At 43.6% G+C, this 27,728-nt stretch overlaps 2 protein-coding genes across 2 annotated transcripts in view; both read left to right on the forward strand.

Moving 5' to 3' along the window:
• The window catches only part of LOC309701485 (NACHT, LRR and PYD domains-containing protein 12-like), a 1,029,495-nt gene that overhangs the window by 993,765 nt on the left and 8,002 nt on the right, over positions 1-27,728 (forward strand). The window contains exons 14-15 of the mRNA XM_082525721.1: positions 24,814-24,987; positions 27,095-27,271. Of these exons, the coding sequence (XP_082381847.1) occupies positions 24,814-24,987; positions 27,095-27,271 (351 nt within the window). The remainder of the gene's footprint in view (positions 1-24,813; positions 24,988-27,094; positions 27,272-27,728) is intronic.
• LOC309700405 (NLR family CARD domain-containing protein 3-like) lies at positions 2,708-8,748 on the forward strand (the record flags this gene model as incomplete). Its single annotated transcript, XM_082523924.1, has 2 exons — positions 2,708-2,981; positions 6,974-8,748. 2 exons carry the CDS (start codon positions 2,708-2,710, stop codon positions 8,746-8,748), a joined length of 2,049 nt encoding a protein of 682 aa, XP_082380050.1.

The following is a 27,728-nucleotide window of genomic DNA, read 5'->3' on the forward strand; positions in this document are numbered from 1 at the left end:
AAATCTTTGAAAAGGTGTTTTTTAAGCAGCTCACTGAGCATCTGTCAACTAACAATCTGTTTGAACCATTTCAGTCTGCTTTTAGACCAAATCACTCCACAGAAACAGCTTTAGTCAAAGTGGTAAATGATCTGCTGGTAAATGCAGACAACAATCGCACTTCAGTTTTATTACTGCTGGATCTAAGTGCTGCGTTTGACACTGTGCATCACTGCATTTTATTGGATAGGCTTGAACATTTTATTGGAATTACAGGAAATGTTTTATCATGGCTGAGATCTCACCTGTTTGGGAGGTCTCAGACTGTTAGTTTTAAAAACGATCTCTCCGAGACTTGTGCAGTGAGGCATGGGGTCCCTCAGGGCTCCATACTGGGACCATTGCTGTTTTCTATGTACCTGCTGCCTCTTGGTGTTCTTTTACGTTCTTTTAATGTAACCTTTCATTGTTACGCTGATGACCTGCAGCTTTATGTTCCTTTAACCATTGGAAATTGTGCTGAAGTCTCTAAACTAGAATGTTGTTTATCTGCAATTAAGGGCTGGTTATCAGATAATTTCTTGCTCCTAAATACTGATAAGACAGAGGTGATGGTCATTGGGCCACACAAATTTCAGCACTTGTCCCAAAATTTGATCTTGAGAATTGATGACAGTGTCATAAATTGCAGGAACAAGGTAAAAAACTTGGGCGTGTGGTTCGACATGGTGCTCTCTTTCGAATCTCATGTAAAAGAGATAACAAAGACCGTCTTTTATCATTAGAGGAACATCAGCCAGAATCAGACAAGTTTTGTCAAGCGACACTGCAGAGGTTCTTGTCCATGCATTTGTGTCTTCCCGTATTGATTATTGCAATGCTCTTCTTTCTGGCCTACCAAAGAAAAGTTTTAGAGGTCTGCAGATGGTGCAAAATGCAGCTGCTCACATTTTAACAAGAACTGGGAAATTTGAGCACATTACCCCTGTTCTGAGATGTCTTCACTGGCTACCTTGTCAGGTTCGAGCAGATTTTAAGGTCCTGCTGCTCACCTACAAGGCTTTAAACGGATTGGCACCTTCATACCTCTCCGACCTTTTACACCTTTATGTTCCATCTCGTGCTCTCCGATCTCAGGACTCTGGTCTTCTAAAAGTTCTTAGAGCCAGAAAAAAGACAATTGGAGAGCTTTTTCTTTTCATGCCCCGTTTCTGTGGAACAACCTCCCACAAGATATTCGGCAGGCTGCTCTGTGGAGGTTTTTAAAACCAAGTTGAAGACACATTTGTTCACCCGATCCTACATGTCTTAATTCTATGGCTTTTAGTTTTTACATTTTTATTGTTTTTAACTTGTATTGTGTCTTTTACCTGTATTGCTATGTATCGCTTTTATTTTATTTATCTCTTTAGTTGTACAGCACTTTGTTTGAAAGCGCTTTATAAATAAAGTTATTATTATTATTATTATTACAAGGTCCACGTTTACGGGAACATCTGCTACAGATATGGGAGAATATTTGATTTCTATTGTAGACAGAAGCCACGGGTGTGTTCAGTCAGACGTTTAGAATAAACTTTGGTCTATAAATGTGTTTCATGATTTATTTTTAACTCCAACTGCTTATTTGTACTATGCTTTCATTTCAGAGTGCAATGAGAAATAAAAAGGATATTTTCAATAAAACTGTCACGATCCTGGGTCTGTGACTCAGTGTTTTCTGTTTTGTATTGTTAATCTTTTATTTCATGATGTATCTTTGTTTATTCTTACGTTTTGGTTCTGTGTTTTGCTGTACCTCTAAGTTCAGTCTTTGTATTTCCTGCTTTGTTGTGAAGGTCCGTGTCTCATGTCAGTGTGTTTAGTTTGCGTTTCCTCTGTCTCGTCTTGTCAATCACTCCCAGCTGTGTCCTCCTTCTGTGTCTCATTCCCTCGTTATCCCTCTGTGTATTTAAGCCTTGTGTTTGCCTCTGTTAGTTGCTGGTTCGTCTGCGTATCTGTCAGGGTCCTGGGTCTCCTGATCTAGTGGTTTCAGTTCTTTGTGATTTTTGTGTTATGCCAGTTTAGTTTGTGAGTTATTCTATGCTTCCTAGGTTTTGATTCCCTGTCCCCCTTGTTTCTCTGTGCGCTCTGTTCTGTGTTTAGTCTTCTCTGTCCATTTGTTCCGCCCTGTGTTGTTGCCTTCTGTGTCTCCCTCTGTGTAACTGTCTATATAGTGATGTGTTGTGGTGCTTTGCTCCCACCCCTTGTGTTCCGTGTTTTCGTCTTCCCTTCGTGTACTTCTTCATATTCGTGTACTATTAGTTTTTAGGTTTTTGCTTAGTTTCCATGCTCACCTTCGCCATTTCTGTTTGTATCACCATGTGATGAATAAACTCACTTGCATCTGAGCTGCCTGCATAAAGGGTCCTTTGATAATTTACACACGGCTCGCAAACCGTGACAAAAACACTGGAAAAATTGGGCTGTTCTAAAACGTTTGACGGGTAGTGTATATATTTAGTTTATATATTTTCTTTATTTATAATAGTTTGTTTTATATTGTAGCAAAGTGTTACTTGGATACTTCTCTATGTGCTTCTTTATATGCAATTTTGTTGCATTCTGAGCCTAAGAAATTTATTGTGATGAACTGCTGTTAGAATCAAGTTAAATTCTGATAAATCAGACAATTACCTCTCCAGCTGTTGTTACAGTCTTTGTTTATCGGATCCTTACAGGGTAAAAGATGACGACACCTAAAGAAATCCTTCTGGGGACTTTGGAGGATTTGGGACGTGATGACTTTGAAAAATTCAAGTGGCATCTGAAGAACGGGTCTGTAGAAGGTTTACCAGCAATCCCAGTGAGTAAACTGGAGAATGCAGAGAGGACGGACATAGTGGATCTGATGTTTGATACCTACTCTATCAACACTTTTCAAGTTGCTAAAAATCTTTTGGGGAGGATAAACAGGAATGATCTGTTGGAGAATTTAAATAAAACCATCCCAGAACCCACAGGTAAGTCAGGGAATGACTAAACAAAAAACACATAAACAATAAAAACATTAGTTAACATTACACAGGTGCCATTAAAATCCATATAAATAATAAATCCAAAACACTTGCCAACACTTTCAGGAGTGAGAGACTGCAGAAAGCCAACAGTTTATGTTTTATGCATCTGCACAAATAACCTCCTGTGTACACATGAATATCTGCTCTTTGGGTTGGTTTGATTAAAATGGGACCAGCAGCAGGTTTTCTGCCCATTTTACAGATTTATATTGTCAGATTGGTTTTAGAGCTGTTTTATCAACATAAATGAGGCCAGATAACACACACCAATGAGTTAAACTGCAGGAATGTCTTAAAGACAGAAAGACCTGGATGGCCGCTAACTTTCTGCTTCTTAATTCAGATCAAACTGAGGTTATTGTACTCGGCCCTGAAAATCTTAGAAATATGGTATCTAAGCAGATTCTTACTCTGGATGGCATTACCTTGGCCTCCAGTAACGCGGTGAGGAACCTTGGAGTCATTTTTGACCAGGACATGTCCTTCAACGCACATATTAAACAAATATGTAAGACTGCTTTCTTCCATTTGTGCAACATCTCTAAAGTTAGAAATATCCTGTCTCAGAGTGACGCTGAAAAACTAGTTCTGTCATGGTCCTGGGTCGTTCAGCGTTTTGTTTCATTTTTGGTATCACCTTGTGTACTTTGTGTTAATTCTGATTTTGTATTAGTTCTTAGGTTGATCTCTACCTGTGTCTTTCCTCTGTGTTCTGTTCGTGTCCCCGAGTTTGTGTTGTAAAACAGTCTGTTTCCTGTTTTACTTTGAAGGTTTGTGTCTCGTCTTGTGAATTAGGATCAGCTGTGCTCCCCTCCTGTGTGTCATTCCCTCATTACCTTGTGTGTATTTATAGTATGTGTCTGCCTGTGTTCCTCGTTGTGTCGTCTGCATTACTGTGTTAATCAGTGTTACTACTCGTCTCTCTATCCAGCCTTCTTTGTGTCATCTCTGTGTATTCCCCGCTGTCCTTATGTTTTCAGGTTTGTCTGTTACAGTGGCTTGCAAAAGTATTCGGCCCCCTTGAACTTTTCCACATTTTGTCACATTACAGCCACAAACATGAATCAGTTTTATTTGAATTCCAGGTGAAAGACCAACACAAAGCGGTGTACACGTGAGAAGTGGAATGAGAATCATACATAACTCCAAACATTTTTTACAAATAAATAACTGCAAAGTGGGGTGTGCGTAATTATTCAGCCCCCTTTGGTTTGAGTGCAGTCAGTTGCACATAGACGTTGCCTGATGAGTGCTAATGACTAAATAGAGTGCACCTGTGTGTAATCGAACAAGGCCGAACAAGGAGAGTGCTGATCCGAAATGCAGCCAAGAGGCCCATGGTGACTCTGGACGAGTTGCAGAGATCTACAGCTCAGGTGGGGGAATCTGTCCATAGGACAACTATTAGTCGTGCACTGCACAAAGTTGGCCTTTATGGAAGAGTGGCAAGAAGAAAGCCATTGTTAACAGAAAACCATAAGAAGTCCCGTTTGCAGTTTGCCACAAGCCATGTGGGGGACACAGCAAACATGTGGAAGAAGGTGCTCAGGTCAGATGAGACCAAAATGCAAAACGCTATGTGTGGAAAACTAACACTGCACATGACTCTGAACACACCATCCCCACTGTCAAATATGGTGGTGGCAGCATCATGCTCTGGGGGTGCTTCTCTTCAGCAGGGACAGGGAAGCTGGTCAGAGTTGATGGGAAGATGGATGGAGCCAAATACAGGGCAATCTTGGAAGAAAACCTCTTGGAGTCTGCAAAAGACTTGAGACTGGGGCGGAGGTTCCCCTTCCAGCAGGACAACGACCCTGAACATAAAGCCAGGGCAACAATGGAATGGTTTAAAACAAAACATATCCATGTGTTAGAACGGCCCAGTCAAAGTCCAGATCTAAATCCAATCCAGAATCTGTGGCAAGATCTGAAAACTGCTGTTCACAAACGCTGCCCATCTAATCTGCCTGAGCTGGAGCTGTTTTGCAAAGAAGAATGGGCAAGAATTTCAGTCTGTAGATGTGCAAAGCTGGTAGAGACAGACCCTAAAAGACTGGCAGCTGTAACTGCAGCAAAAGCTGGTTCTACAAAGTATTGACTCAGGGGGCTGAATAATTACACACACCCCACTTTGCAGTTATTTATTTGTACAAAATGTTTGGAATGATGTATGATTTTCGTTCCACTTCTCACGTGTGCACCACTTTGTGTTGGTCTTTCACCTGGAATTCCACTAACATTGATTCATGTTTGTGGCTGTAATGTGACAAAATGTGGAAAAGTTCAAGGGGGCCGAATACTTTTGCAAGCCACTGTAGTTTTTCCAGTTTAGGTTTATGTTTAGTTCTGCCCTCACCTTGGTTTGTTCACTGTAAATAAAACCTCACTCGCATCTCCACCACTGTCTGCAACTTGGGTCCTCATTTAACTCCACCGCACGACTGCTGCCCCAGCCGTGACAAGTTTATGCATTTATTACGTCAAGGCTGGATGACTGTAATTCATTATTATCAGCAAGTCCTAAAAACTCGCTGAAAAGGCTTCAGTTAATCCAAAATGCTGCAGCAAGAGTCCTGACAGGGACTAGAAAGAGAGAGCAGATTTCTCCTGTATCGACTTCCTGTTAAATCCAGAATTGAATTCAAAATCCTGCTCCTCACATACAAGGTCTTAAATAATCAGGCCCCATCTTATCTTAATGACCTTGTAGTACCATATCCCCCTATTAGAGCACTTCGCTCTCGCTCTGCAGGCCTACTTGTTGTTCACAGAGTATTTAAAAGTAGAATGGGAGGCAGAGCCTTCAGTTTTCAGGACCCAAAAAGATAGTTGGGGTTTTTTCTGTTGTATTATTGTAGGTTCTTTATCTTACAATATAAAGCACATTGGGGTGACTGTTGTTGTTATTTGGAGGAATTAATAAAAAAAAACTTTTATACTTGAAATTCTTTCATTTATTCTACATATTTATTCATTACTGGCTCCATAGTGTTGTTTATGTAATATGTGAAATGTTGCTAGTATTGATTTGGTGCTGTATAAATAAACACAATTAAATCAAATGTGTCTCTATAAAACCTGCCCTCAGTTATAACCCAAGTGTCAGGGCTCAATGGCTCATGAAAAGGAATGGAGTCAAGCACAGAACCAAAAAACGGAGGCTGAGTGACTTTTAAAATAAATGTATTTTACTAGATTTCTTGACAGAGAAAGCTGAATCACGGCTAAATTCAACAGCAAGCGAGGTATTATGAGAAGTGCAGAGCTGAGGCCAGAACATAAGCTGAGGCAGGTCAAAGGAACAACAGGGGCAGAATCGGGCGAATAGAAACTATCCAGGATCACTGGAACAAAGGAGATAATAATCAGAGTGGTCCACAGTGTAGTGAATGAGTCCAAGATTTAAAAACTAAGAGGTGTTACGTGGCTGCAGGTGGAGATCAGCTGGAGGAGGAGATGAATTAAATCTGGGTACAGAGTGAGATGTGGGTGCACAGGGAGGCAGGCAGCTGAGGATGGCAGTTTGCAAGAGTGAGTTTTCCCAGCAGTGGCAGGCCAGAATCCCGAGGCGTGACTTATGGCGAGAGTTGGAAGATGTATCCAGGTGCCGACTAGGGAACAGGAAAAGAGGGTTACGCGAAACAAGCTGAGGAGCACAAGACAAAATGTGAGGCAGAGAACTGACTGTGGTAAGCACACAATCTGGAGAAGGTTCATTGTGAGTGCTGCTCATAAATACTGCCGGAGTAATTAGCAACAGGTGAGGAGCACGGAGGAGTGAGGAGGGCTCCACCCAGGCGAGGAGAGCTGATGCTGTGGAAAGTTACTCAGACTCACCCGGATCATGACACCAAGAGTCCAGTGAACTGAACACATAACCACAGTAACCAGAATGCAGTTTTCTCATTTGTGTCATTTGCTGTTTATTCATGCAGAGATTCTCACTGAGTGTCAGCTCAAACTCAAGTCAGACCTGAAGCAGAAGTTCCAGTGTGTGCTCGAGGGGATTTCTACAACAGAAAACCCGACCCTCCTGAGTCAGATCTACACAGAGCTCTACATCACAGGGGGAGGGACTGCAGAGGTTAATGATGAACATGAGGTCAGACAGATTGAAACAGCATCCAGGAAACCAGACAGACCAGAAACAACCATCAGACAAGAAGACATCTTTAAACTCCCACCTGGAAGAGATAAACCAATCAGAACAGTGCTGACAATGGGAGTGGCTGGCATTGGGAAAACAGTCCTAACACAGAAGTTCACTCTGGACTGGGCTGAAGACAAAGCCAACCAGGACATCCAGTTCATGTTTCCATTCACTTTCAGAGAGCTGAATCTGCGGAAAGAGGAAAAGTTCAGCTTGGTGGAACTTGTTCATCACTTCTTCACTGAAACCAAAGAAGCAGGAATCTACATCTTTGAAGACTTCCAGGTTGTGTTCATCTTTGATGGTCTGGATGAGTTTCGACCTCCTCTGGACTTCCACAAAACTGCAATCCTGACTGACCCTAGAAAGTCCACCTCAGTGGATGTGCTGCTGATAAACCTCATCAGGGGGAAACTGCTTCCCTCTGCTCGCCTCTGGATAACCACACGACCTGCAGCAGCCAATAAGATCCTTTGTGACATTGTTGACATGGTGACAGAGGTCAGAGGGTTCACTGACCCACAGAAGGAGGAGTACTTCAGGAAGAGATTCAGAAATGAGGAGCAGGCCAGCAGCATCATCTCCCACATCAAGACATCACGAAGCCTCCACATCATGTGCCACATCCCAGTCTTCTGCTGGATCACTGCTACAGTTCTGGAGTTTGTCATGAAGAACAAAGAGAGTCAAGATCTGCCTAAGACTCTCACAGAGCTCTACCTACGCCTTGTGCTATTTCACCTAAAAACGAAGGACATCAAGTATGATGGAGGAGCTGAGACAGAGTCGTGCAGGAAGATCATTGAGTCTCTGGGAAAACTGGCCTTTGATCAGCTGCAGAAAGGAAACCTGATCTTCTATAAATCAGACCTGACAGAGTGTGGCATCGATATCAGAGCAGCCTCAGTGTACTCAGGAGTGTTCACACAGATCTTTAAAGCTGATGAGTGCCACATGTTCAACAACGTTGTTTACTGTTTCATCCATCTGAGCATTCAGGAGTTCTTTGCTGCTCTTCATGTCTATCTGACCTTCATCAACTCTGGAGTCAACCTGCTTAAGAAACAATCTCCTCGCTTTAAAATCTTCCAGAAAACACTTACTGTAAAAGACTTCTACCAGAGTGCTGTGGACAAAGCCTTAAAGAGTCCAAATGGACACCTGGACTTGTTCCTCCGCTTCCTCCTGGGTCTTTCACTGCAGACCAATCAGGATCTCCTATGCATGCTGACACAGACAGGAAGTAGCTCACAGACCAATCAGGAAACAGTTCACTACATCAAGAAGAAGCTCAGTGGGAAACTGTCTGCAGAGAAAAGCATCAACCTGTTCCACTGTCTGAATGAACTGGATGATCGTTCTCTAGTGGAGGAGATCCAACAGTCCCTGAGATCAGGACGTCTCTCCACAGATCAACTGTCTCCTGCTCAGTGGTCGGCTCTGGTCTTCATCTTACTGTCATCAGATCTGGATGAGTTCGACCTGGAGAAATACTCCCGTTCAGAGAAGGCATTTTTGAAGCTGCTGCCAGTGGTCAAAGCATCCAAGAAAGTGCTGTAAGTGAATCTATGAACAAATATGTTTAATAATGCTAGATGAATAAAAGAATATGTCTCCATTGTTATTCTTCCTCAGGCTGAGTCGTTGTGCACTCTCAAAAAGAAGCTTTGAAGCTTTGTCTGAAATTCTCAGCTCCCCATCCAATCATCTGAGAGAGCTGGACCTGAGCTCGAACAAGCTGCAGGATTCAGAATTGGATTTGCTGTGTGTTGGACTAAAGAGTCCTGACTGTAAACTTGAAACTCTCAGGTAAGGATACAGACTTTTTGACACTTTTTGACTCTTAAATCTGTAAGTTTATCTTGATGCGGACGTTCAAAGTCAGCACAATTTTCCTTTTAAGTTCCTGAGTTTATATTTTTGACTGTCAGGTTGTCTGGACAGATGTTTTTATTTTATTTTATTTTTTTACTTGTCCCTAAAGTCAGAACTAAACCCACATGTAGATGACTTTCTGTTACTGGAGCAGCCTTCCTGAAGACAGCAGTGTGTTTTCATGCTTTTAAAGCCAAACTCACCTTTCAGACCTGGCTTTCATTTATTATCTATTTTTGTTTGTTTATTATATATTTATTTCTACTGTTTAACTACTGCTCACATCTGTTATCCTCCTTTTTAATTGTTCATTTCTTTTTACCCAGTGTTTCTATATTGCACTTTGTATTTGTCATCTATATTTATCATGCACTACTTTGCTCATTTATTGTTTGGTTTTAATGTTATTAAATTCCGGTTCTTTTGGTATTTGTTATGGCCAAAAAGACACGGCTCAAAAGTGGTCTTTTTACTTTTTAAGTTATTAAATTTGTAACTGTAGTGATTTGTGTGTGTGACAGAGAGGCACTGCCAGGGATTTTTGACACAAGTTGTTCTTGTAAAATCAGTCTGTGAAGGTTCTCAGACATCCAGGTCATCGTAGTCTAAGAAGCTTGGAAAGAAAAGCGTCTGGACTTCCTTGAAGATGTTTCACCTCTTATGAGAGAAACGTCTTCAGTTCTAAGAGTCAAATGGTGGAGTGGGGCAGTCAGTGAAAGGGCAATGGTGGTGGCTCAGGGTTTGTATGTTTGGGGGGTTCAGAGGGAAAAGATGAATGTAGGTCTGGAGTTGCTGTGTGAGAGCAGGGAGTGAATCTGATCAAACATGAGTGTCATGAAGCCTGTTTGCAGTTATTTGCACTGTTTTCCACTCTGGATGTTGTTTCTGTTCAGCTGTGAGTAGAAAAGGCTCCATTCTACAAGCTGTTTGTGTTAGTTGTTCAATAGAAACATTATTTGGTGCTGATGTTGCACTTCTTTTAGTCACAACCAGAGTTTTTGAAGTCTGCATCAGACTGATTTAAATGACTTTTGAATATTACTTTAGATACTTAGATTTAAAGTTCTGAAAAAAGTTTAAATACAAAGATCAGTATTGTCTAATGTTTTGGCTGCAGTGTGTTTTTGCAGACAGGTATAACAGAACAGCTTTAGTGTTTAGATTTTTTAAACTTGAGTATGAACTTATACAAAATGCAGCAAGATATTAAAAAAAACGTTTGATTATAAAATTGACTATATTGGATTCATATCGATATCGGACATAAAAAGTGGCATCGTTCCATCTCTGCTTTGATTAGAGACACAGCTCTAATCAAAGAGGTGGTCCGCTTGCCTCCGCCCCAGAGAGAAGGGTTACATCTCCTGGGTTTAGGTGTTTTCCAATTTGTCATCATTTTGAAAAGTTTACATTTCTTCAGTGTTGAGCAGCAGAAATGAGACTTTCCTGTCAGAGGTCATTTTTTAAAAAATGAGGAGAATCAACCATGAAAACCATGAATCAACATGTGAACATGAGCTGATGCTGCTGAAGTGAAGCAAAGTTACAGAGGTTTGATTACAGACACAGCTGAGAGTTTGTAATCTGTCATCATTTTAAAAAGTTTCCATGGAACAGCAGAAATGAGGCTTTACTGTCAGAGGCCGACAGCACTGAACACAACAGCAGACTGGTGGCTAATAAACAGTGAATGATGCAGAAACAGATGTTTGAAGCTGTTCTTGGAGTACACTGAGAGAGAGAGAGCTGTGCAGGCAGGAACAGCCAAAGTCAGAGAGAATTCATGAGCATATTGATCAAACGTGAAGCAGAGTTTGGATCTTCTTTTGCTGCTGCTTCACTCAGTTTTGGTTGGAGACAGATGAAACCTGCAGCTTCAGGATCTGTGAGCTGTCCACTTTCAGCCCCGACGGCGTGTCCGTGTACGTGCCGTCGAGTGAACGATCCACGCTCTGTGTTTCCATCTTTGTGTGTTTAGCTGCTCTCATTTACTGTTTTATCTGTTTGCTGCTTGTTGAAATAGTTTGTGAGCTTTAACCTGAGATTCTGGCAAAATACATTTATATTAAACATCGATTCAGGATTGAATGAATCAACATCGTTTTATTCAAATTAAAACCATTTAAATGGGAACATGAATTTTTTACAGCCGCCTCTAATGCTGGGTAATGTCAGCTGGTCCATGTGCAGCTGGCTGTGAGGCTCAGGGAGCGTCTACAAAGTGCAACACTGAAAGAACATCATCCAAATTCAAATTTCAAATTCAAATTTTTATTTGTCACGTACACAGTCATACACAGTACGATATGTAGTGAAATGCTTTGACAACTGCTCGTGACCTAAAGAAAACAAAAAAGGAAAAGGCTATGAATAAGATAGGAAATAAATATGAAAAATTAAAAAGGGTAAATTTAACTAGGAAGGAATAAAATATAAATTAAGGTTAAAAATGAAATAACTGTACAACACACTGGGAAAGAATAAGATAAAATATATAAATTAAATTGAAAATAAAATAACTGTACAACAAAATACACAATATAGAACTATATAAGAATGTATGAACAAAATACACAAGAAGTATAAATAAATATATACACAATAACAGCAGCAGTGATTTAAGTGATGAAGTGAAAACAATGTCCAGAATGACCAGTGTGTGTGTAAGAACTATATGTGTGGGTCAGTACTGTGTGGTGGTGTGATTGAGAGACCGTATCGCCTGCGGGAAGAAGCTCCTCCTCAGTCTCTCTGTGTTGGTCTTCAGGGAGCGGAATCGCTTTCCTGACCTCAACAGAGAGAACAGTCCGTTGTTGGGATGGCTGAGGTCCTTCACGATCTTCCTGGCCTTGGTCCAGCACCGCCTGCTGTAGATTGAGTGCAGGTCAGGGAGCTTGGAGCGGATGGTGCGCTCAGCTGATCGCACAACCCTCTGTAGAGCTCGTCTGTCCTGCATGGTGCTGTTCCCGAACCAGGTTAAGATGTTTCCCGTCAGGATGCTCTCTATGGTGCACGAGTAAAAGTTCCTGAGCACCTTGGAGGGCAGTTGGAAGTCTCTCAAGCGTCTGAGGTGGTAGAGACGCTGACGGGCCTTTTTCACCACGGAGTTGATGTGACAGGACCATGACAGGTCCTGCGTGATGAGCTGTCCACTCTCTCCACTGGGCACTCGTTGATGACGGGGGTCTGGTAGTTCCTCTCCTGCTTAGTGCTGAAGTCCACTATCAGCTCCTTTGTCTTACTGACGTTTAGAAGGATATTTATATCCATAAATATTGAGTAAGAACTGGACTCTCATACAGCGAGACTCGAATGCCTTTAAACATCAGCTTATCCTCCTGATCCAAGTCCAACACTGAGTTTGTAAAAACATGTTTGTCAATCATTTTGTTTGGTTTCTGAGGAAAATGATTCAATAACTTGCTGCTAATACACAACATTTCATCATATTTCCTCATAACCCTCTTTTGTCTGACCATTTGATCCCATTTGAATTTGCAATAAAGGATCCACAGAGTTTGGTGACAATAATGACAGTAGATGTTTGTGTGAAAGTGCTGGAAGCAAATGAGTGTGTGATGTTCTTTCAGTGTTGCACTTTGTAGACGCTCCCTGAGCACTGGTCTCACAGCCAGCTGCACATAGAGACCAGTGTTGTTAGTCCAGGTCAGAAGATGACTTGTTGGAATGAAAATGAGCTTGTAGTTTGTCGGCTTTAATAATGTGACTGGAAAAAGGTGTTGGACTTCAAATATGTCCATTTCTGTCACACTTCACCTTTAAAAGTGAAGCCATGTGGTTCCTGGAAGGAAAAACACGACTTTTTCAAGTCTTTGTCCTGTTTTTATGAGAAATGTACGACTTTAATGTGAAACATTCAGAGTTTTTTCTCTTGTTGTGTTTGTTTGAAGCTGCTTCCTGTTGGCTTCAGCTGTTTGGAGTTTCCATTTTCTAAACTTCTACATTCTGAACCTTCTTCAGCTCTGAACAGTTGATGAAACACTGAATGATTTCAAGCACTTTGTCTAATAAACTTACATCTTTCATTCTTTATACAGATTGAAGGTCTGTAGGTTGTCAGATATTGGCCTTGAGTTACAGGAACTGCAATGCAGAAATGTAGATTAAAATAAGAACTGCAATTAGGAAGCACAAAACAAAACCCAAGCAAGCAAACAAACAGACAACAACATAACAAAAAGAAAACAAAACAAAAACTTTATGTAATATTAAATAACATGTGACAAACTTAGCCGTAAATGTACAAAACGAAACAGACCTATGCTAAATTATTGAAACAGTAAAGCATGTATGGGTCGCCAACGCTCAGTAAACAATTCTCTCTGAATCTGCAGAGCAGATGTTGTTTCCTCCATCTGGTAAATTTCTCTTGCTTTATCAATCCACATATTATATGAAGGTGGGTCAAGATTCAGCCATTTAATAGTGATACACTTTAGTGCTGCTGTAAGCAAGATTCTTAAGAGATACTTTTTATTGTTTCCCGCAAAACCCTTTGGTAAGACTCCTAAAATGGCTAACTGTTGGTCTTTTGTTAATGGTTGTTGGAAAACTGTACTGAGAACTTTAAATATGTCATTCCAAAGTGAGCAGATTTTTGGGCATGACCAGAATATATGTGAGTGGGTTCCTAAAGAAGTACCACAATTTCGCCAGCAGGTGTCAGGATTTGTAGGCTTCATTTTGGCAATTATCTCTGGGGTTCTAAAATATCTCATGACCACCTTCCATTTAAATCCTCTCCACAGCCCAGAATTAGTCACCAGATGGGCTTCACCGAACACCTCTTCTGTCACGGTTTGCCGGGGCAAGCCGTGTGGAATACGAGATAGGACCCAAAATGCGGCAGCTCTGGTGCAGATGAGTGTTTATTTAACAACCGAAAATACAAACAGCAATGGCGTGGGTACCGTGAAACAGGAAAACCTAAACTGGGTAGAACTAACAAGACAAACCAGAACGAAGATGCGGGGAGATCCGGAGAAATATACACGGAGAGACGCAGGGAGACCGAGGGGAAACAACACAGACAAACCAGCAATTACTAAGACAGAAAATACAACTTAAATACACTCAGAGAACACAGGGAGATTACACACAGGTGGGAAACACAGCTGGGAGTGATTAACATGACGAGACTAGGGAGGCAAACTGAAAACACTCACATAAGACGCATACCTTCACAATAAAACAGGAACTTACACATGAAAGGACACAAACTAAGAAACGCGGACTAGATACAGGAACACACGGGGGGAACAGGGTAAACACTAATCAGAGGAGAACAGAACCAAAATCGCGAAGAGAAAACACAAAACGCTGGGTCAAAAGGACCCAGGATCATGACAGTACCCCCCCCCCCCCCCCCCGCAAGGGCTGGCCCCCGACAGCCCAAAAAACAGAAAACAACCCGACCAGGGCGGGCGGCGGGGGCCCAGGAAGGAGGGCACGAAACAAAAACACCGAAGCACAAGAAAGCCCCAAAACAAAACACGAGCCCCAAAAAAGAACAATTCAGGGGGCCGACAGCACAGGAGGCCAAAACAGAAGAGTTCAGGGGGCCGGCCAGGGGGCCGACAGCACAGGAGTCCAAAACAGAAGAGTTCAGGGGGCCGGCCAGGGGGCCGACCGTGCGGACGGCAACGGCGACGACGTGGAAACAGTCCGGGACGCCGGCCGTGCGGAAGGCAACGGCGGCGACGAAGGAGACGACGGAGCAGTTCAGGGGGCCGACGGCGCGGAAGGCAACGGCGGCGACGAAGGAGACGACGGAGCAGTTCAGGAGGCCGGCCGCGCGGAAGGCAGCGGCGGCGACGAAGGAGACGACGGAGCAGTTCAGGAGGCCGGCCGCGCGGAAGGCAGCGGCGGCGCTCCAGTGTCAAGCGCACTGGCCGAGGCCCGGTGGGCACAGGACCAGACGAGGCAGGACCAGACGGACCAGACGGGGCAGGACCAGACGGACCAGACGAGGCAGGACCAGACGGTGGCGTGGCAGCCACAGACGACGGAGCCGGACCAGGCGAAGACGAAGACCCGGAAGAGGCTGGACCAGGCGAAGCACAGGCTGGAGCCGGACCGGGCGAAGCACAGGCAGAAGCTGGACCAGGCGTGGCAGAGACGGAGGCCGGACCAGACGAGGACGAAGACTCGGATGAAGCTGGACCAGGCGACGACGAAGCAGCAGCTGAGGCAGAGACTGGACCAGGCGACGGCGAAACAGGAGCTAAGGCTGAGGCTGGACCAGGCGACGGCGAAGCAGAAGCCGAAGCTGGACCAGGCGAAGCAGGAGCAGAAGGCGGCCGGACGGGCTCCTCAGGCCCTCCAGCTGACGTGGCTTGAGGCCGGACGGGCTCCTCGGGCCCTCCAGCTGACGTGGCTTGAGGCCGGACGGGCTCCTCGGGCCCTCCAGCGGAGACAGGAGGCTGAACGGGCTCCTCGGGCCCTCCAGCGGACGAGGCAGGAAGCGAAGGCCAGAGCGGTCCCTCGGACCCTCCAGCGGAAACAGAAGACGAAGGCCGGAGCGGTCCCTCGGACCCTCCAGCGGAAACAGGAGACGAAGGCCGGAGCGGTCCCTCGGACCCTCCAGCGGAAACAGGAGACGAAGGCCGGAGCGGTCCCTCGGACCCTCCAGCGGAGACTTGAGACGAAGGCCGGAGCGGTCCCTCGGACCCTCCAGCGGAGACACGAGACGAGGGCTGGACGGGCCCCAGACTGGAACTTAGGCTGTCTCCCTGCATTATGTGAGTGTGCGAAACCGGTGACACTGGAGCTACGGGGGCCTGAGCTACAGGTTGCACTGGAGCTACAGGGGCCTGCGCTACAGGTTGCACTGGAGCTACGGGGGCCTGAGCTACAGGTTGCACTGGAGCTACAGGGGCCTGAGCTACAGGTTGCACTAGAGCTACGGGGGCCTGAGCTACAGGTGACCCTGGAGGCACTGGAGCGTGAACTGAAACAGGCACTGGAGTGTGAGCTGAAACAGGCACTGGAGCGTGAGCTGAAACAGGCACTGGAGACTGAGCTGAAACAGGCACTGGAGACTGAGCTGAAACAGGCACTGGAGACTGAGCTGAGAGGGGCTGCTGAGCAGGTGATATGCTGTTCCCGATATCATCTGCCGCACAGAACACCGCCCCTGAATGAACAGTCAAACAGTCTGAAAACGGAAAGGAATCCTCACTCACCACAGCCGGCGATTTAGAAGTCCGAACGTCCGGCTGTGGGGTGGCGCGCCGACGGCGCGATCGACGTTTCCTCCCCGCAGACGGCTCCAACGGGCCGGGCAAAACTACATCCGGTAGGTGAGGCTGCGAGGTAGTAGTGGCGGAGAGAAGGTGTGGTGTGAGGTGGAGAAAGGCCTGCATGGTCGGGGGAAGCGATTCCAATAGCCATGGCAGGCCGGAAAAGAGCCGTTGCAGCCGGTCTTCCGCTGCGCGGCGAAGCTCTTCCGGGGGGTGTTCCAGCCATAGGCTGAGAAGATTCTCCACAGTGAAAATGATGTCGTCCTTTAGCTCCGCAGAAGGGTTGTAAGCTGCTGGGTCCATAGTGTCTGGTTCGTACTGTCATGGTTTGCCGGGGCAAGCCGTGTGGAATACGAGATAGGACCCAAAATGCGGCAGCTCTGGTGCAGATGAGTGTTTATTTAACAACCGAAAATACAAACAGCAATGGCGTGGGTACCGTGAAACAGGAAAACCTAAACTGGGTAGAACTAACAAGACAAACCAGAACGAAGATGCGGGGAGATCCGGAGAAATATACACGGAGAGACGCAGGGAGACCGAGGGGAAACAACACAGATGAACCAGCAATTACTAAGACAGAAAATACAACTTAAATACACTCAGAGAACACAGGGAGATTACACACAGGTGGGAAACATAGCTGGGAGTGATTAACATAACGAGACTAGGGAGGCAAACTGAAAACACTCACATAAGACGCAGACCTTCACAATAAAACAGGAACTTACACATGAAAGGACACAAACTAAGAAACGCGGACTAGATACAGGAACACACGGGGGGAACAGAGTAAACACTAATCAGAGGAGAACAGAACCAAAATTGCGAAGAGAAAACACAAAACGCTGGGTCAAAAGGACCCAGGATCATGACATCTTCCCAGGTGTCCTCTGAGATTTGAGTGCCAGTCTCAGCTTCCCACCTTGCCTTAATATCCAAAGTTGCATTTGTATTGAAACTCATAAATGTGTTATAAAAATGACTGATTAATTTTGGGGAGGAATTACTTTGAAATGTTTTTAGAAATATTTCCTCAATGGGTGAGGGCTCCAAAACTTGCCTCCATTCTTTATGTTTTGTCAAAAAGCTTCTTAGCTGCAGAAATCTAAAAAAGTCAGAAGAAGGAAGCCGAAACTGACCTCAACTGTTCAAATGAGCTCAGGTGCCCATTCCTCACAACATGACAAAGTTTATGAAGCCCGCTATTTGACCATGCTCTGAAGCCAGAGTCTTCCACAATAGGAGAAAAACCCTGCAGGGAGGAGAGGCTTGATAACATTGAAATTTCTTTTGGAAGACCAAATGATTGTTTGATTCTACGGCAAATCTTTAGTGTGACCCTCGTCCGTTCCCCCATATGCACATTTTTAATTGAAATGTTAGAAAAAAGCAGGGATTCCAATGATCTTTCGCACATTGTCTTCTCAATGTTTAGCCACTGAGTTTCAGACAAATCCCGCAACCATACAGTCAGGGGTCTCATGAGCTGCCCAGAAATAATATTTCAGGTTTGGAACAGCCAATCCCCCCTGCAGTTTTGACAGTTTTAATGTTTGGAACTTGATCATCCCTCATGTGTATTTAGTCTCTGTGTCGCGTCATCTGTGTTCCCACCCTCCATATTTTCATGCCCAGTCTTTTGTATTCTTAGCCATAGCTTTCCGTGTCTTCATGATTTATTATAGTATTAGTTCCCCAGTTTAGTTCTCTTCACTGTGATTCTGCCTTGTTTGATGTCTTCAGCCGAAATAAAGGCTCGCTTTTCGTTCAAAACTCAGTTTCATGTCTGCGCCAGTGTCTGCGCCTGAGTCCTCCACACACTCTCCATACGGTCAGCTACTGCGACCGTGACACTAAACTACATGCTGTGTACAGCCACTCTCCTGAGCCTGTATTATATACACAGCGGTTACAATGACAAACTGAATACAATCTCATATCTACAAAACAAGATTAGTCAAAGTTGCAGCTACGCTTATGAACATGGAGAAAAAACAGGCGAGTTATCAGCTCACCAGCTGCGACTAAGAACAGCTAACCAACTATCCTTGAGATCTACAATGACCAGGGAATAAGGTCTACAGACAACCAAACTATCCTTGAGATCCACAATGATTTCAATAAGGTGTTTGATATTCCCTCCTTGGGAGAAGATGCGATCGCTAGTCTGGAGGAACCTGTCTCTAATGTTGGAATTGAAACGGCCGTACGGAGCATGCAGTCTGGAAAATCTGCTGCCCCGACGGGTATCCATCTGATTTTTTCATAAAGTTTTCTGACCGACTGAATTCACTGTTAAAATCAACTTTTGAAGAATCCTTCCTCTCACAGTCGTTGCCTCCAACAATGCATCAAGCAGTGATGTGTTTAATTGTAAAACAGGAAAAAGACCATTTAGATTGTCGTTCATGTCGTTTAATATCTTTGTTCAACACAGACACCAAGATCCTGGCTCAAGTGTTGGCCCGTCGCTTACACAAGTATTTGTCCTCCATTATTTCACCAGACGGGCTTTATTAGGCACTCTTTTTTGAACATTAGAGCTCTATTAAATATCATTTATACCCATGTTAAAGGTGATACATTGGAAACCGTAATTTGGCTTGACGCAGAAAAGGCGTTGGATCGGGCGAGATGGGATTTTTTTTTATACGCTTAAAAAATGTGGCTTTAATTTTGTATCTTGGATAAAAGTATTGTATTGCTCCCCTCTAACAGCCGTCCGGACTAACAATAATCTGCCCCCCAGGACAGGGATGCCCTCTGTCTCCTTTTTGCCATTGAACCGCTAGCTGTTGCTCTGAGACAATGTGTTGGTGTTGAGGGAAAACATCGAGGGGGTATCGAACATGAAGTCTCTCTTTATGCCGACAACATGATTTTATTTATTTCCAACCCATCGAACAGCCTCCGCAAACTTTTGGATAGACTTAAAATAATAATAATAATAATACGTTTTATTTATAGGCGCCTTTAAGAGCCTCAAGGTCACCTTAATGCATACTTAAGGAATTTGGGACAATTTCTGGATATAAAGTGAATTTTGGGAAGAGCGAGGCAAAGTCTATCTGTACGACAACTGGGGAGTTTTGTGTATTTTAGCCCCTTTTAAACCCAGCTATAACAAGTTTAAGTACTCGGGCATCTGGGTGACAAGAAAACCACAAAGACTTGTATAAAACTATCTTCCTTTATTGTCGAAGCTTAAAGAGGATTTTGGAAAATGTGAGTTTTGCCTCTTTATATTTATGGTGGGGATGCAGAACAAGGAGCAAAGATGAATGTGATGCTGAATCAGCAGAAGACTTGGACTCATTTGATTCCAGCTTTGATATCATTGATTTCAATATGTCCATTTCTGTCACACTTCACCTTTAAAAGTGAAGCCATGTGGTTCCTGGAAGGAAACACACGACTTTTTCAAGTCTTTGTCCTGTTTTTATGAGAAATGTACGACTTTAATGTGAAACATTCAGAGTTTTTTCTCTTGTTGTGTTTGTTTGAAGCTGCTTCCTGTTGGCTTCAGCTGTTTGGAGTTTCCATTTTCTAAACTTCTACATTCTGAACCTTCTTCAGCTCTGAACAGATGATGAAACACTGAATGATTTCAAGCTCTTTGTCTAATAAACTTACATCTTTCATTCTTTATACAGATTGATGGGCTGTGGTTTGTCAGAGATCAGCTGTGATTATCTGGCAGCAGCACTGAAGTCCAACCCCTCCAATCTGAGAGAGCTGGACCTGTACAACAACTACAAGCTGCAGGGTCCAGGAGTGAAGCATCTGTGTGGTTTCCTGGAGAGTCCAGGATGTAAACTTGAAACTCTGAGGTCAGTCAGCATGTTTTAGTTGTGCTGAGATGAATATGATGTGAAAGTTGTGCTGACACTAAACTGCAGACATCAGGCTGATATTATACTGATCCACACTGAGGATCTTCATGGTAAAGTCTGTTTTCTTCTTCTCTGGTTTAGTCCATTGACTGCAGCAGAACAATGTTCACATTTCAAACAGTGATACTCAACGTATGGCCCGCGGCCCACACGCGGCCTGCCCACCTTTCCTGATTCAGAGAGAGGGGACCCTGATTAACTGTGTAGCTTCTTCCTCACAGTTCTAAGTATCAGACACAACAATGAATAATCCACAGCTGACTGTCTTTAGCAGGTCAAAGGTCACGGCACACAGCAGACAGTCAGAAATATTCTAACTCTGATCATTTATCAGTTGTGACACTGTGAGACTTGATCAGAGGTGTGATCATCACAGCAGAGGCCTTTGTGTCAAAGTCACTGAGGATCAAACAGAAACACATGAAGCAGATTTTCCTCTTCTGGCTTTTTATAGCAGATAACCTTCAAAATATTCTGCAGTCGATCAAAAACTGAAGCAAACCATGAAGCAACATGTGAACATGAGCTGATGCTGCTGAAGTGAAGCAAAGTTACAGAGGTTTGATTACAGACACAGCTGAGAGTTTGTAATCTGTCATCATTTTAAAAAGTTTCCATGGAACAGCAGAAATGAGGCTTTACTGTCAGAGGCCGACAGCACTGAACACAACAGCAGACTGGTGGCTAATAAACAGTGAATGATGCAGAAACAGATGTTTGAAGCTGTTCTTGGAGTACACTGAGAGAGAGAGAGCTGTGCAGGCAGGAACAGCCAAAGTCAGAGAGAATTCATGAGCATATTGATCAAACGTGAAGCAGAGTTTGGATCTTCTTTTGCTGCTGCTTCACTCAGTTTTGGTTGGAGACAGATGAAACCTGCAGCTTCAGGATCTGTGAGCTGTCCACTTTCAGCCCCGACGGCGTGTCCGTGTACGTGCCGTCGAGTGAACGATCCACGCTCTGTGTTTCCATCTTTGTGTGTTTAGCTGCTCTCATTTACTGTTTTAGCTGTTTGCTGCTTGTTGAAATAGTTTGTGAGCTTTAACCTGAGATTCTGGCAAAATACATTTATATTAAACATCGATTCAGGATTGAATGAATCAACATCGTTTTATTCAAATTAAAACCATTTAAATGGGAACATGAATTTTTTACAGCCGCCTCTAATGCTGGGTAATGTCAGCTGGTCCATGTGCAGCTGGCTGTGAGGCTCAGGGAGCGTCTACAAAGTGCAACACTGAAAGAACATCATCCATAAATATTGAGTAAGAACTGGACTCTCATACAGCGAGACTCAAATGCCTTTAAACATCAGCTTATCCTGCTGATCCAAGTCCAACACTGAGTTTGTAAAAACATGTTTGTCAATCATTTTGTTTGGTTTCTGAGGAAAATGATTCAATAACTTGCTGCTAATACACAACATTTCATCATATTTCCTCATAACCCTCTTTTGTCTGACCATTTGATCCCATTTGAATTTGCAATAAAGGATCCACAGAGTTTGGTGACAATAATGACAGTAGATGTTTGTGTGAAAGTGCTGGAAGCAAATGAGTGTGTGATGTTCTTTCAGTGTTGCACTTTGTAGACGCTCCCTGAGCACTGGTCTCACAGCCAGCTGCACATAGAGACCAGTGTTGTTAGTCCAGGTCAGAAGATGACTTGTTGGAATGAAAATGAGCTTGTAGTTTGTCTGCTTTAATAATGTGACTGGAAAAAGGTGTTGGACTTCAAATATGTCCATTTCTGTCACACTTCACCTTTAAAAGTGAAGCCATGTGGTTCCTGGAAGGAAAAACACGACTTTTTCAAGTCTTTGTCCTGTTTTTATGAGAAATGTACGACTTTAATGTGAAACATTCAGAGTTTTTTCTCTTGTTGTGTTTGTTTGAAGCTGCTTCCTGTTGGCTTCAGCTGTTTGGAGTTTCCATTTTCTAAACTTCTACATTCTGAACCTTCTTCAGCTCTGAACAGATGATGAAACACTGAATGATTTCAAGCACTTTGTCTAATAAACTTACATCTTTCATTCTTTATACAGATTGGAGAGCTGTGGTTTGTCAGAGATCAGCTGTGATTATCTGGCAGCAGCACTGAAGTCCAACCCCTCCCATCTGAGAGTGCTGGAGCTGAGCTCCAACTACAACCTGAAGGATCCAGGAGTGAAGCATCTGTGTGGTTTCCTGGAGAGTCCAGGATGTAAACTTGAAACTCTGAGGTCAGTCAGCATGTTTTAGTTGTGCTGAGATGAATATGATGTGAAAGTTGTGCTGACACTAAACTGCAGACATCAGGCTGATATTATACTGATCCACACTGAGGATCTTCATGGTAAAGTCTGTTTTCTTCTTCTCTGGTTTAGTCCATTGACTGCAGCAGAACAATGTTCACATTTCAAACCTTCAAAGAAGAAGAAAAATCCTCCACTGGAAAATTCACTGTGAAACTCTCAAACTCTTCATTGCACCTTAAAGTCTGTGTGACACTGAAATCCAAAGCAAAATGTGCGTTTGCTTTACAGACAGCAGTCCAACACAAACACACACATCATCCAAAACACAGTCCAACATCCAAATCTCCTCCACTGCCAGCATGAATGATGGGAAAGAGAAGGAGGAACACTCTGACATTCAGGGTTAGAATGAGTTTCATCAAGCAGACTGTGAAGATCAAAGCTGCATTAGAAAGCTTACATGAATGAATGAGTGGACAGAAGTGGACAGAGATCATCTGAAGCACTTCAAAGGCTTTAAATCAGCACATTTCTCTTTATTCTTTATCAACTCTGTTAGTTTCTCTCAGTTTTCTGTGGAATGAAGCTAACAGCAGGCTAATAAGATGCTGACCAATAGGTTTCTATTAAAGGTTGTAATTTGTATATGAAAAAGTGCTTTGGCTCAGCAGGGATCAGCTTACAGGTAGAATACAGCTGCTGGATGGGATTAGCATGTCATAGCTATCTACCAAACTGCTAACTGGGGGATTTCAGGCCATCTATGGATCATTTTTGCTAACTGTTTATTCAGCTTAGGCTCACAGGGCTGCAGCCTGTGCCCTAGCTGTCATAGGGGAAGAGGCGTGGTCCACCTGCACAGGTGAGCAGTCCATCACAGGGCCAACAGAGAGACAGAGAAGCACTCCCTCACATCCACACCTACAGCCAATGTAGAAGCACCAATGAACCTAAGCAGCATTTCATTGGACTGTGGGAGAACATCCAACCTCCACAGAAAGGCCCAGCTGACCAACAAGCTTCAACCTACAACCTTCTTGCTCTAAGGCACTAGTGCTAACCACTTTTGCCCATTTCAGCCCAAATCCTGCATCTTCCTGTTTCTGACTCCAGGCCAGCTCCACTAACACTTTCTCATCAGACACTGCCACCTAGTGGAGGAAGTCTTAGTTCCATTTGAAGCTTCAGATTACAGTTAGTTCCTTTACAAAGAGGTGGAGGTGGTGGGGCCACAGCACCATCATCACTGAGTGCCATAGGACACTTAACCTTTGTTTCCATATGCTGGGAACTTCCTGTTGTTCCAAGGAGGACTGGAAAATGTGTGAAAATCTCCCAGTCAGTTCCTCACAGCACACTTCAATCATTTCCCTCCCACAGCATCAGGACCAGGGCTTTTTCTCTCTTTGGTCCCACTAAGAGATTTCCACACAAACACCTCATCAGTGGGACTCTCAGAGCTACCAGCCCTTTGCTACAATCACAAAGCTCTTCATTGAAATCAATGATATCAAAGCTGGAATCAAATGAGTCCAAGTCTTCTGCTGATTCAGCATCACATTCATCTTTGCTCCTTGTTCTGCATCCCCACCATGGACTTCATTCCTTTCCAAGCCAGCCTTGAGTGTCCTTTATTCAGCTCATCCTCTGCTTTACTCTTACACCTGATTTTAGCTGCTTTATCTCTCTTTCAACAGGTTTCTGTGCCTCAATCTTTTTCTTCTCTCCCTCATAACAAGACAGCTTCTTCTGCCTGAGAACATGTTGGAGTGATTTACTAATCCAGGGCTGCTTATTGGGGAAAATACTTCCTGTTTCCAAAGTAATCCCCATTTTTCCCAGAAAGAAATGTCAGTAGAAATTGATGATGTAAGTGAGAACATGAGCCTTTAAAAAGTCCCAGTGGGTGCAGTCAAAGCAGTCCCTCAGTCCCAGTATAGAGTCTTTGGTCCAGACTGGAACAACTGTGTGCCCAGTTTGAGCTCTCTTCAGTGCTGTGACCTGACAGACCCAGAGGGGCCATCACATCACATTTAGAAGCTCCCCTGATGGAGCCACAACACATGTCCAATACTTAGTCTGTCTTGTTGGACCAACTGGAAGAAATGATTCAAGGACTTAGTCACAGAACAGAGATTCAAATCTCCAAAATCCAACTGGCTGCATCAGGACATATAGTCTGAAACTCTGCACAGTTTCCTGTTTGAAGCTGCTTCCTGTTGGCTTCAGCTGTTTGGAGTTTCCATTTTCTAAACTTCTACATTCTGAACCTTCTTCAGCTCTGAACAGATGATGAAACACTGAATGATTTCAAGCACTTTGTCTAATAAACTTACATCTTTCATTCTTTATACAGATTGGAGAGATGTGGTTTGTCAGAGATCAGCTGTGATTATCTGGCAGCAGCACTGAAGTCCAACCCCTCCCATCTGAGAGAGCTGGACCTGAGCTGGAACAACCTGCAGGATCCAGGAGTGAAGCATCTGTGTGGTTTCCTGGAGAGTCCAGGATGTAAACTTGAAACTCTGAGGTCAGTCAGCATGTTTTAGTTGTGCTGAGATGAATATGATGTGAAAGTTGTGCTGACACTAAACTGCAGACATCAGGCTGATATTATACTGATCCACACTGAGGATCTTCATGGTAAAGTCTGTTTTCTTCTTCTCTGGTTTAGTCCATTGACTGCAGCAGAACAATGTTCACATTTCAAACAGTGATACTCAACGTATGGCCCGCGGCCCACACGCGGCCTGCCCACCTTTCCTGATTCAGAGAGAGGGGACCCTGATTAACTGTGTAGCTTCTTCCTCACAGTTCTAAGTATCAGACACAACAATGAATAATCCACAGCTGACTGTCTTTAGCAGGTCAAAGGTCACGGCACACAGCAGACAGTCAGAAATATTCTAACTCTGATCATTTATCAGTTGTGACACTGTGAGACTTGATCAGAGGTGTGATCATCACAGCAGAGGCCTTTGTGTCAAAGTCACTGAGGATCAAACAGAAACACATGAAGCAGATTTTCCTCTTCTGGCTTTTTATAGCAGATAACCTTCAAAATATTCTGCAGTCGATCAAAAACTGAAGCAAACCATGAAGCAACATGTGAACATGAGCTGATGCTGCTGAAGTGAAGCAAAGTTACAGAGGTTTGATTACAGACACAGCTGAGAGTTTGTAATCTGTCATCATTTTAAAAAGTTTCCATGGAACAGCAGAAATGAGGCTTTACTGTCAGAGGCCGACAGCACTGAACACAACAGCAGACTGGTGGCTAATAAACAGTGAATGATGCAGAAACAGATGTTTGAAGCTGTTCTTGGAGTACACTGAGAGAGAGAGAGCTGTGCAGGCAGGAACAGCCAAAGTCAGAGAGAATTCATGAGCATATTGATCAAACGTGAAGCAGAGTTTGGATCTTCTTTTGCTGCTGCTTCACTCAGTTTTGGTTGGAGACAGATGAAACCTGCAGCTTCAGGATCTGTGAGCTGTCCACTTTCAGCCCCGACGGCGTGTCCGTGTACGTGCCGTCGAGTGAACGATCCACGCTCTGTGTTTCCATCTTTGTGTGTTTAGCTGCTCTCATTTACTCTTTTATCTGTTTGCTGCTTGTTGAAATAGTTTGTGAGCTTTAACCTGAGATTCTGGCAAAATACATTTATATTAAACATCGATTCAGGATTGAATGAATCAACATCGTTTTATTCAAATTAAAACCATTTAAATGGGAACATGAATTTTTTACAGCCGCCTCTAATGCTGGGTAATGTCAGCTGGTCCATGTGCAGCTGGCTGTGAGGCTCAGGGAGCGTCTACAAAGTGCAACACTGAAAGAACATCATCCATAAATATTGAGTAAGAACTGGACTCTCATACAGCGAGACTCAAATGCCTTTAAACATCAGCTTATCCTGCTGATCCAAGTCCAACACTGAGTTTGTAAAAACATGTTTGTCAATCATTTTGTTTGGTTTCTGAGGAAAAAGATTCAATAAGTTGCTGCTAATACACAACATTTCATCATATTTCCTCATAACCCTCTTTTGTCTGACCATTTGATCCCATTTGAATTTGCAATAAAGGATCCACAGAGTTTGGTGACAATGATGACAGTAGATGTTTGTGTGAAAGTGCTGGAAGCAAATGAGTGTGTGATGTTCTTTCAGTGTTGCACTTTGTAGACGCTTCCTGAGCACTGGTCTCACAGCCAGCTGCACATAGAGACCAGTGTTGTTAGTCCAGGTCAGAAGATGACTTGTTGGAATGAAAATGAGCTTGTAGTTTGTCTGCTTTAATAATGTGACTGGAAAAAGGTGTTGGACTTCAAATATGTCCATTTCTGTCACACTTCACCTTTAAAAGTGAAGCCATGTGGTTCCTGGAAGGAAAAACACGACTTTTTCAAGTCTTTGTCCTGTTTTTATGAGAAATGTACGACTTTAATGTGAAACATTCAGAGTTTTTTCTCTTGTTGTGTTTGTTTGAAGCTGCTTCCTGTTGGCTTCAGCTGTTTGGAGTTTCCATTTTCTAAACTTCTACATTCTGAACCTTCTTCAGCTCTGAACAGATGATGAAACACTGAATGATTTCAAGCACTTTGTCTAATAAACTTACATCTTTCATTCTTTATACAGATTGAAGAGCTGTGGTTTGTCAGAGATCAGCTGTGATTATCTGGCAGCAGCACTGAAGTCCAACCCCTCCCATCTGAGAGAGCTGGACCTGAGCTTCAACAACAACCTGCAGGATCCAGGAGTGAAGCATCTGTGTGGTTTCCTGGAGAGTCCAGGATGTAAACTTGAAACTCTGAGGTCAGTCAGCATGTTTTAGTTGTGCTGAGATGAATATGATGTGAAAGTTGTGCTGACACTAAACTGCAGACATCAGGCTGATATTATACTGATCCACACTGAGGATCTTCATGGTAAAGTCTGTTTTCTTCTTCTCTGGTTTAGTCCATTGACTGCAGCAGAACAATGTTCACATTTCAAACAGTGATACTCAACGTATGGCCCGCGGCCCACACGCGGCCTGCCCACCTTTCCTGATTCAGAGAGAGGGGACCCTGATTAACTGTGTAGCTTCTTCCTCACAGTTCTAAGTATCAGACACAACAATGAATAATCCACAGCTGACTGTCTTTAGCAGGTCAAAGGTCACGGCACACAGCAGACAGTCAGAAATATTCTAACTCTGATCATTTATCAGTTGTGACACTGTGAGACTTGATCAGAGGTGTGATCATCACAGCAGAGGCCTTTGTGTCAA

The sequence above is a fragment of the Aulonocara stuartgranti genome (assembly GCF_965226115.1).
Source record: "Aulonocara stuartgranti genome assembly, chromosome: 23".
Taxonomy (NCBI): domain Eukaryota; kingdom Metazoa; phylum Chordata; class Actinopteri; order Cichliformes; family Cichlidae; genus Aulonocara; species Aulonocara stuartgranti.